General features: G+C 35.5%; 1 protein-coding gene across 2 annotated transcripts in view; it reads left to right on the forward strand.

Annotated features, from left to right (window-relative positions):
- The window catches only part of MYO6 (myosin VI), a 122,574-nt gene that overhangs the window by 40,062 nt on the left and 70,449 nt on the right, over nucleotides 1–12,063 (forward strand). For both annotated transcript variants that reach the window (XM_006896963.1, XM_006896962.1), the window contains exons 9-10: nucleotides 5,785–5,865; nucleotides 8,675–8,855. In XM_006896963.1, coding sequence (XP_006897025.1) covers nucleotides 5,785–5,865; nucleotides 8,675–8,855 — 262 coding nt within the window. The remainder of the gene's footprint in view (nucleotides 1–5,784; nucleotides 5,866–8,674; nucleotides 8,856–12,063) is intronic.

The following is a 12,063-nucleotide window of genomic DNA, read 5'->3' on the forward strand; positions in this document are numbered from 1 at the left end:
TAGCCATCTGAATGTCGTCTTCGGTGAAGTGCCTGTTCATATCCTGTGCCCATTTTTTCTATTGGATTATTTACCTTTATCTTGTTGTGGTGAGTTTTGTTAGTTTTAATTTGCCTGAATGAGGTCAGCAATGGCAAATAGTACAGAGGAAGTTGGTGTTTTGTTGTTTTTTTTTTAAATTAATAAATAAGATTAATCTGTGAAATATTCAGAAATAAAATCAGTATTTGGATCTTGAACAGTGACTATGATTCAAGAAAGACAAATCTGTAGTAATTTTTCCATTTTTAACTAGAGTTCTTAGGTAGATGTAAATAATGTTACTGGGGCCAGATGAAAGGCTTGTAGCATATAGGATGAGTTCAGTTTTGGAACCTATGAATCATCTAAGTGGAGACCTGTATCAGTGCTGTTGTTACAAGTTTTGGAATTATCAGTGCTCTGATGACAGAAGTATGACTTTTCACACTTTTTCCACAAAGAGATTTCCCAGGGAGATTACCTAATCCAGACTCTGGAGTTAAAAGGTATTAGCAGAGAGTTTCCCACGGAAGAAAAGAACATGTGGAGTGATAAGAGAAGTTCAAGGAAAACCAGTAGTGCTGATCTTGAAATATGAACACATGCATGAAGAGTTTTAAAAGTGGCCTTGTAAAGGAGAGTATATGCTATTTCTGAGTGATGGAAACATACTTGGAAGTTAAGTGAAAGGCTGGAGATTTAAGTTCAGCCAAAGGTTCCTCAGAAGAAAAACCTGCCAGTTCTACTTCCAGCTTCTCAGCCTCTGGAGTGCAATTTTCTTGGGACACACGTGGTGTCCCTGTGAATTGGAGTCTACTCAGCAACTGGTAACTGATTGGAATCATAGAGTAGGGGTAAGGACTGTAGTTTGTATAAAGTTGTCCAGGTGTATGAGTTAATTAGGACCACTGTAATAAGTTACAATAAATTGATGGCTCCAAGGAGTTCTGGTGGTATAGTTTGTAATGTGTTGTGGTGCTTCTCCTAGGGACATAGATAGGAAACTTCTTCTGTCAAGATTTAAAGCCTGAGAAACCAGAGGGAGGGTCTCTATGTGTTGAACTCCCCTAGATGGCAGTGGATTTTTCAGTTTTGTGTATGGCTTTGGGCATATTATTGGGAGGAACTTGTCCCTAGAGAAGGATAACATGCTTGGAAAAGTGGCGCATCAGTGAAAGAGAGGAGCACTGTCAATGAAATGGACCGACACAGGAATGGCAGCCAGAGATTTAAGCACAGTGGACATGTGAAGATGGCAGCAGGTTCAGGGTACCTAATATACTGTGGGAAAACAAGAGAAATTTATTGCCTCACTCTTCTAGAGGCTAGGAGCTTGAAATCATAGTAACGGTAGGGCTATATTTTCTCCAAAAAATCTAAGAAAGAGCCTTTATTATCTTTCCCAGTTTCTGGTAGCCTTAGATATTTCTTGCTTTATGGAGGTATAACTTCACTTTGTCTCTGTCTTCATGTGAACTTAATCTCTGTGGTTCTTCTTGTAGAGAGACTCCAGTCATAAAGATATTAGGGTCCACCTTAATGACTTCATCTTAACTGAAACAATTACTTCTGCCAGGGCTTTTGTCTAGTAAAGTCATACAGTCAGATAGGCAGGACGAAGATTAAGACATCAGCCTATCTGTTTTGCAGATAGAATTCAGCCCATTAATTACATTGGTGATTCTTGTTTTCCCATTTAGTATGGAATATGCCACTTAAAGATTTGGATTTTTTTTTAGTATGTAATTATTACTATCTCTGTGTGAATAGGCATGTTATTTAAGCAGGGTTTTTTTCCCCCTCCAGAGGAGGTTGTGGTTTTTTGGTTGTTTTTTTTTAAGGTGTATACAGAAATCTTGAACTTTATATTCTTGAGATGCCTCTTTTAATAAACTTCTAAACTTTGAACCTTTTTTTTTTTTAGAAAAAGCAGTGCTATCAAATCTAGTCCAACTCATAGCACCCTTCCATTTGATTTCTTTGGCTATAAATCTTATTGGAAAGAGATTGCCCATTTTTCTCCACAGAAGTGGCTGGTGACCCAAAGGTATGCAATTAGAAACCACCAGCTGCTCAGTGGGAGAAGGATGGGCAGTCTCTTCCTGTGCGATTTACTGCTTCTGAAAACCTGCTAACAGGTCAGCTATAGGTCAGTTCCAACTTAATTGTACACAACAACAACAACAACAAAAACAAATAGCACCACTATCCCCACCCCCGAGTTAGCAGTGTGACACACTCTATACCACACCCTGGTGCTTCTTTTAGCCTTTTTTTTTTAGAACCCACGAAATTAACTGGAATTTGAAGCGAGTTGCTCATACTATCTTCATAAAGTAGATATATTTCCATGCAATGGGCATTAATTTCTTTGTAAATAGATGTTGATTTTCCTTTTCTTTACACCACTTGGTTCATTTGCACAGTAGTTCCAGAGAGGACCTAGGCAGTTTTGTGTATGTTTCTGTTCTGCTGTCTCCTCCCTTTTAAACTCCAATATTGATATATAGTTCCAATACTGTACAACTCCCCCATTTAAAGTACCCAATTCAGTGGTTTATAGTATATTTCTCTTTTGCACTGTTAATTGTAGAAAAGGGATATATATAGATTGCTATGAATTGTAAGACATGTAATAATACTGGTATGGCTTTGTCAACACTGGCTTGATGATAAAGTGTTGTGAATAATCTGGCATTTATTTCTGTAATAGTGTCGTTCTATTGTGTCTGAAATGGTGCTGATTTTCATGGCCCAGAGGCCAGCATTCTGAGGGTAGCTTCTGAATCTTTCATCAGGTTGTGACATTGCCAGCTCCTGTAATGTGAAACAGGAGGCATAATTTCTTTTAATAGGAGGACACTTTGGATGGTAGAGTAAGAAGGGAACAGTGCTAACTTCTGCCCAAATACATCTTCTGTCTTGGATATGCTTTTCATATGTTTGCATGTACCGATCTCTATTCATCTCTCTTGAAAACATTTGTACGAGTTACACATGTGCTTTAGAAAATGAAAGGTTTAAAATCTTTGCATTATTCAAACTTCAAGTATTTTTTTTACATCTTTTAAGGAAACATTTATTATGGTAATGCCGAGTTCCTCAAAAATCTTGGGTAGAATGAGGATGGATGGTAAGAATAATGATAGCTTTTCTAGTTTTATAAAAGTTTGGAAAAAACAAGTATTTTTCCTAGGTTTTAAAGTCAGGTCCAGCTCCCTTACAGCCAAATATTAATCAAAGTAATTGTTTGTAGGGGTTTAAAACTCTTGCTCATAAAGAAAATATTTACTTTGGCTTTATATATTTAAACTTCTGTTACCCAGCTTAACAAAAGAACTCCTTTAAACATAATCTATTGAAAATGCTTAACGTTATTGTCCCCTCTCCTCTGTTCCCCATCACAAAGATTCGAGGGTAGAAGGGAAACCTTGTAGGTACCATTCTCTGATTTTTGTTGTTTTTAAACATTTCATGATTGTGAGGGAAAGATAGATGTGTGGATTATCATAATTATGGAATACTTTTCATAAAACAAAAAGAATACCATAATATATTTCTTGGTGTTTATTTAATAGATTTAATTTTAGAGCATACCAATGCATAATGAGATCTTAGTGAACTGATTTCAGAGAAGCTGAGATGTTGTAAAAATTTTCCATCCTGTTTCCTGCCATCCTGCATACAAAATATTGGTAGTGGAGTCATTATCTTTGTGAGCAAGGCATTATTTGATTCTCAGCTGCTTGCTTTTATTCTGTGTCTTGAAAGTACTTAGCTTTTAAAAGACTTCTGGGCAGCAAAGTATGACATTGAAATAAGAAGATGGAAGGTGTTATTTGAATACCTAAAAAGGTTTGTAAAGAAAATGTAATTATTTTTGTGTATTCAGTGTTAACTTTCAGTTATGAAAGGCATGTTCTGAAGAATTGAGCCTTAAAAAAATAAGGCTTAAGTTGAATGTTGATGTTTTTTCCTTAATTGAATTTAAAATAGTGCTTGAAGTAATAAATCATAGTGTGCATCGTTATTTGTGAGCATTTAAGTGTACAATTTGTTGCGGTGTGCCGTTGAGTTGGAACTGACCCTCCAGTGGGTTTTCAGAAACTCTACATTGCTCAGAAGGAAGCTGCCCCTCTTTTCCTATAGAGCAACTGGTGAATTAGAACCATGCATCTTTGGTGGACAGTGTAGCTCCTTACCAGAGGGCCACCAGAGCTCCTCTAAGTGTATAGTTGTTGTTATTATTATGTCAAGTGAACTAAGTATACTACTGATAGGAAACATCGTGATAGATGGAGAAAAGATTGAAACTGTTAGTTGCTTCATCTTATGTGAATTCATAGTCAGTACACTTGGTACCAGCAGCCAGAAGATCAGAGGAGGTATTGTTCTAGGAAAGTTGGCAGTCAGGAACCTCTCCAAATTGTTGAGAGTTTGACCTCTTCAAATGATGTTAGTTTGAGGACTAAGATGTGACTTATTCAAGCGATGGTCTTTTCAGTCACTTGTTATGGTGCTGAAAGCAGGACAGTGAATAAGTATGACAGCAGAAAAATTGATGCCTTTGAACTGTGGTGTTGGAGAAGAGTATGGCATATCCCAGGGACTGCCAGTAGAACAAACAAATATGTCTTGGAGAAGGTGCAGCCAGAGTTCTTGTTGGAGGCAAGGATGGCAAAATTTTGTTCACATATTTTGAGCATGTTGCTGCTAAAGGCTGTTCCTTGGAGAAGGACATCATGCTTGGAAAGGTAGAGGACATTGAAGGAGAGGAAGACCCTAAACAAGGTGGATTGACACAGTAACTGCAGCAGTGGGCTCAGGTGTGTCAGAGATATGAGGATGGCACAGGATGGGACAGAGTTCAGATCTGTTGTTCATAGGGTCACCAAGAGTTTTACTTGACTTGGTGTCACCTAGCAGTAACAGTTGTCAAGGGGGAACCTATTCATTGTTGACCTTCCAAGCAAGTTTTCAAGCTATAAATAACACAAGAGTAAGTTGCCCAACTTCTCCCATAGAGCAGCTGATGGGTTTGAACCACGTTCCTTTGGGTTAGCAGTCCAACTACCAGACCTCCCTAAGTGTATCATAGAAAAGTAATTTTCATGAGTATATATAGTATTTATGAACCAGAAAAAATGATATTGATACTGAGATTTTAAATTGCTACTCCTTACAAATATGAAACCTTTGTGGTATTGCTTTTAATTTAATCTGCTTTAAGGGAAGATGGGATTTTCAGTATTCCTCACCTGAGTAGTAAAAGTAGAACATTATATGTTGTTGTTGATTGCCTTTGAGTCGAGCACGATTCATAGCGACCCTATGAACAAAAGGCCTGAAGCCTTTCTAAACTATCAACATTTATCAAAGTTCATAGAGTTTCTGGAAGCATGTTTTTTAGGAAGTGGATGCCACTCCTGCTTCCAAACCTGTCTTAAACTGGGAGCTCCACCAAACACTGTCCTCAATGGGAAACCATAATGGCATTTGACACCCTAATGGCACAAGGTTCAGAATCACAGCAACTGAGGTTACCTCGGTACAGTATATTGACAGAGAGTGCTGTAGCACTGAGAAGAATGTTCCTCCAAAATATAATGTTAAATAGAAGAATTTATTTTAATTGAGACAGTAAATGGTATGTAGGTTGTATTTATTTGTTCTTTGTGCCCATCACTAATATATTTTGTTTTGTCCTGTACAATTTTTCTCTGGATCATATTTTTAATTGTATTTTTATTTTCTTTGTCACAGTATTTGAACCGAGGCTGCACCAGGTATTTTGCTACCAAAGAAACTGACAAACACATTTTACAGAACCGCAAAAGTCCTGAGGTATGATAGCCATTTTAAAATGAAAATATTTAATAAGATAAAAATATATTGGAAGAACTGTAGTTATTTTACTGACCAAATGAGATTTTTTTTTCATGTTTAGACTTAGGTGAATACTTGGGAATATTGTTTATACTTGAAGAACCAAGAGGTTCAGATTCTCCTTGGTTAGGCTGCTGTGCACTGCTCTGCATGTTCAAATAGAAGAGTCTTGAAATGGATTAAGATCAGTTATCTTCTGGAATTTTTAAAACTTATTTTCACATTTTTCATTTGAGATACATATATCTGTATATCAGAAAAAGTATGAAATACTGTCTTTTGTAATTTATTTTCTACTTCGAAACCAAGTAAGACCAAGACCAAGTAAAGAGACCAAATAAACTCAATAAGCATTCTCGCAAGATTATGCTTATAAATGATTGCATTTCCCTTCGGAGTACCTTGTTTCTGAAATATCTTATGAAAGATTTTGTATAATGTTCTCAAAGAATTATTTTTCTATTTCTAAGAATAAATATAATTTCATTGAATCTTTAGAATATACTTGTAAGTTTTAGTATGCAGTGTATTTAAGAACTATGCACTATTAAACTGTTTATTCAAGGAATTTAAGTTCTAGAGTGCAAATAGGGATTAACTGTAGGTATTAGTTGATATTGTCTTAATAATATTAAAAGATTTATATAGAATATTTAATAGAACAGGTTTATTATAGTTAGGTTATAATACTGTTGGATTTGTGAGTCAAATATTTTTGATTCCTCAAATAATGATGAGTTGTCTTTAATATGTTCATGAAAAGAACAGAAAGTAAATAAAAATCCCCATCAAGAAGAAGAATTTTCCAGTTGACATTTTTGGTATCATCTTAAACACGGATATCAGAACTTTAAATCATGTTAGAGCCCTGATTGAAACCTTTAAGAAGTGGCACTGATATTTATTATGGTATATTCCTTTGTCTTGTCAAACATATATATCTTATAAGTCATTATGTTCTGGTGTCTTAGCGGTAAGAAATTGTGCTGGCAACCCTAAAATGTGCAGTTTGAATCCACCAGCTGCTCCATGGGAGAAATATGGACAGTCTCCTCCCATGTGATTTACTGCATTTGAAAACATGCTGGAGTCAGTTCAGATAAGATTATGTTAAGATGTAATGACAGCAACATATGTTGTACTCTCCCCTTGAAGAAAATGGAAACATTCTTAAAGGGGACAGAGTTAATACAAGTTTTATCTTTTGGCATGGACAAAAACTCAGAGGGGAAACAAAACAAGATTTTACGTTCCAAAGAAGATTCTATAGTCAGCATACTTTGTCTGTAATCTCATTTACTATTTAAAATGTTTATGTATATAAATGAACAATGATTTAATATGTCTAAATTACTTTTTATCTTCTCTCTATCAGGAAGATGAGGTGATAATTTTAACTAATTAGCACCCTTTGCCTAATTTCATTAGTGTTTTAAAACAATGTGCAATTTTTTTGACTGACTGTAGTATTTTTAGTCTGCCATAATTGCAATACGTTCATTAATATTTAATTAAAATAACTTTTAAATGATATAAGCATTTGGTTGGAAGACTAAAAATTCTGCATGATATGTATTTTAACGGTGACTGCATGTATTTGGGTTTTTTTTTTGAGTGAAATTTAATTTTATTATCTAGACATTTTCCAGAAATCTTACAAAGCACAATTGAATATTTAAAAAAAAATTGTGGAAAGACATGAGGACTTTAGCTGAGAAGTCATTATTTCTGAGGAAAAAACCCTCCTTCCCCCCCCCCCATTATAGGCTTAATGGCTGCTTGATTCTGAACCTATGTTACCAAATATTTAACTAGTCATATTCATACATTCTGGAAAATTCCTAGCTCTATCTTCTTATGTACGGTAACTTATATGTTCCTATTTTAGTGTCTGAAGACTTGACTTTTTCTTCCCTTTTTATGAATTGTTACAGGTTCTAACAAGTGAATACATTAAATATAAGTTATTTTAGGAGAAAAATCCATTGTTCATAGGGTCACTATGAGTCATACATGATTTAATGGCACCTAACAACAACAACAGCAGCAATTTAAGAGAGAATAAAAACTTAATTTTCTGAAATATTTTAAGTCATGCTTTTTTTTGGTTGTTGTTGTTAGTTGTCATCTAATGGAACTAAATAAATAAGTTCTTAAAGTAAGCATGATTCCTAATACACTTTACTGCATATGGAAAGATTTTTTTTTGAAAGATTTTAAAAAAAAATCATTCTCAAGCCATGAAGTTTCTCTTAGCCATCCACTGTTTACTAGTGCTTACTCACTATTGGTGCATTTGATGGCAATTTTAACCTGAAGATATGTGATATTAAGTGACAGTGATAGATTTAAACTTTTTTGGTAGTTTTTCACCTCAGTTCTTTTTGATCTGTGTGTTATGTTTATTTAATTACTGAATTCCCCCCCCATTAAGTTTTTACCTTTATCTAATAGCCTACTTTTGTAATAATGTAGAGTGAAAATCATAATTGGAAACTATCCCATTCATTTTTTTAATTGACATTTTTGTTGAGATAATTGTAATTACATAGTTATAAAAAAGTAATAGAGAGCTCTTCTATCTACTTTACTCAGTCATTTGATTTTAGGATATGTTACAGTATTGTCTATGTTATAGTATTTTAGTTTTTCCATTGAAAATTTTTGTTTTTGCATGTTATATAGTGCATTAATAGACTTGCTGTAGTTACAGTATTCTCTTTAAGTAATATAAGTATCAGGTAATTCTTGACTTCTTATTTTATAGTATCTTAAGGCAGGTTCCTTGAAAGATCCTCTGTTAGATGACCATGGGGATTTTATCAGAATGTGCACAGCCATGAAGAAGATTGGTTTGGATGACGAAGAAAAGCTCGATCTGTTTCGAGTAGTGGCTGGTGTCCTGCACCTTGGAAATATTGATTTTGAGGAAGCTGGCAGCACTTCAGGTTTGTTGTTAGTTTTTCTTTTTAAAGAGTCATGTGTTTGGAAATCCTGATATGTCTTTGCCATATATAATTGAATCCATGTGTGCAGGCTTGTTGGGACTTATCTGACATTTTTAGAGGTTGTGGTATTACATGATGAATCTCACAAAAGAGAAATACTTCGTTGTCAGTGATTAGAATCTACTTTGAACATCCCAGTGATACTGACCAAGAGTAAAACTTGTGTTTGATGAAGGATAAGTAACTTTGTGGTGGTTGCCTGCTGTTGAATAAACCTGTATAAACTGTCCGGTAGGGTTTTCTTGGTTGTAGTCTTTATGGAAGCAGACCCCCAGGTCTTTCACTCGAGGAGCTTCTGGATGAGATTGAACTACCACCTTTTTGACTGACAGTTGAGACCTTAACCAGAATTTTCAGTCTACTTTATAATTTTTTGATAAGTAAAGCTATTAATTCATCATTTTCTAAAATGTATTTTGATATTGATATTTTCTGGTTCACTGATCTAAATTTGAACCCATTAGCTAGGGTAATTGTTATTGTAGTTGTTAGGTGCTGTTGAGTCAAGTATGACTCATAGCAAACCTATGAACAAAAGATCTGAACCCTGTTCCTCACACATCCAGATAAGAAAGAGCCCATTGCAGCAGTCACCGTGTCAATCCTTCTGGGCAAGGGTCTTTCTCTCCTTCACTGACCCTCCACTCTTCCCAGTGTCATGTCCATTTTCAAGGAATAGCCTCTTCTAGTAGCATACCTCCAAAGAGCACTCTGGCTGCACTCTGTCCAAGACATATCTGTTTCATCCATGGATGTTCAGTGCTCTTCTCCAACACCACAGCCTAAAGGTGTCAATTCTTTTTTCTATCATCCTTATTCATTATCCAGCTCTCAGATGCATAGCAAGTAATCGGAAAGACTATGGCCTGAATCAGGTGCACCTTAGTCCTCAAAGTGACATCATTACCCCTCAATAATTTGGAGAGGTTTCTAACTGCAAATTTTCCCAGTGCAATGCATCTCCTTATTTCCTAACTTCTAGTACCAAGGATGTTGATTGTGGATACAAAGAAGATGAAGCTGTTGACAGTTTTAATCTCCTCTTCATCCATCATGATGCTATCTATTGGTCCAGTAGTAAGAATCTTTGTTTTCTTGACATTGAGATGCAGTCCATACTGAAGGCTGCATTCCTTGTTTTTCTGCAAAATGTGCTTTAAATCCTCCTCACTTTCAGCAAAGCAAAGTTCTTTATAATGCAAGTTAATAAAATTTATACACACACACACGCGCGTGCACATGTATATATATATATGTATATATACATATGTGTGTGTATATATACACATACACATACAACTATACGTGTGTGTGTATATATATATATAAAGCTATATATTTTATTAATGAGAGATGAAAGCAATAAATGTTTTGGAAATGGAAAAGGATGTTAAAATACCTGTTTGATAGCAACTTTTCAGTTTTAGTGTTTCAGTCTCTACATAAAAGATAAAGACTTTTTTGAGAATACTAATTTTGAACCATGATAACCTGGGGTCAAATATGGCTCATTGGCTATTTTCATATAAATAAAGTTTTATTGGTACACAGCTATACCCATTCATATATGAATTATCTGTGGACCTCTTTAGGAGATATTGGCAGAGTTAAGGAGCAGCAACAAAGATTATATGTCAAATAAAAGTGAGTATATTCACTGTTTGATGCTTTATAGAAAAAGTTTGCTGACACGTGCATTATTTTAAAATCTTAAGGGTAAGTTAACACTCAATGATATGAGCATGTAATGCTCCAGATACTTCTTGAGCTTTGATTTCTTGATTTATAAAATTAAACAATCCATGAGAAGGGCTTTTAAGGTATAGTACTTAGAATTATGTATGAAAAGTTGTACTATCCGAAAAAGAATATGCATCTAGTTTGGAGGAAGACTTACCAACAACCTGCATTATGTAGATGAAACACCTTGCTTGCAAAAAGTGAGTAAATCCTTATCACACTAAACCAAAAATTACATTCTTCAACACGAATTACAACTCAACATCAAGAAAACAAAAATCTTCACTTGTGGGCCAATAGGCAGCATCATGACATACAGAAAGAAAAAAAAAATTGAAGTTGTCAGTGATTTAATTTTATTTAGATCTACAGTCAGTCTCCATGGTAGCAACAGTCTAGCAGTGTGAAATTATGTTGCATTGGAGAAATCTGCTGTCAGGGAGTCCTTTAAATTGCTGAAGAGCAATGATGACAGTTCAAGACTTCACCTAATCCAAGTTAGGGTATCTTCAATTGCTTTTATTTTTTTTAAACATAGCACGGACTGCCAAAAGATGACAGTTCAAGACTTCACCTAATCCAAGTTAGGGTATCTTCAATTGCTTTTATTTTTTTTAAACATAGCACGGACTGCCAAAAGAACAACTCAATTGCTTTTTATGCATTTGAAAGTTGTACTGTGAATAAAGATGGTGGAAGAGTCCTTGCCTTGAATTTTGGTGTTGTATAGAGTACCGAATGTCCTATGGATTGCCAGAAGAACAGTCTGTCTACAGGAAGTGCATTTAGGGTGCTCCTTAGAAGCAAGGGTGATGAGACTTTGTCTCACATACTTTGGGCATGTTGTCAAGGGAGTCTAGTCCTTGGAAAAAGACATCATGCTGGGAAAGGTGGGAGGTCAGAAAAGGAAAGGAAGACCCTCAACAAGATGGGTTGACACAGAGACTGTAACAGTGGGCTCAAGCCTGCCAGAGATTGTGACAATGAACATGGTAGGCTAAGGTTCAGATGGTGGTGTTCATAGGAGTGCTATGAGCCGTAGCTGACTTGATGGCACCTACCAACACCCGGCACTAATATAAAAATATTAAAGAACGTGGCCGAAGAACACAGAAGAAAGGGAAAAGCATTGCAAAACGTGCCTACTGTGTATGAGAACTTAACTATGCTGTGTTTCACCTAAATATAGGCATTCGTAATTTAATTATTCTGAACTACAAGAAGTCCAGGCTGGGTTTAGTGGCACTAGGGATATTGTAGCTGATGTTAGATGGACGTAAGCTGAAAGCAGAGAATACCAGAGGAATGTCTATCTGTGTTGCATTGACTATGCAAAGGCATTTGACTGTTTGGATCATAACAAACTGTGGCTGACTCTGAGAAGAATGGGAATCCCAGAACATTTAAT

Source organism: Elephantulus edwardii, unplaced genomic scaffold (assembly GCF_000299155.1).
Source record: "Elephantulus edwardii isolate Elephantulus edwardi_28Jun2011 unplaced genomic scaffold, EleEdw1.0 scaffold00194, whole genome shotgun sequence".
Taxonomy (NCBI): Eukaryota; Metazoa; Chordata; class Mammalia; order Macroscelidea; family Macroscelididae; genus Elephantulus; species Elephantulus edwardii.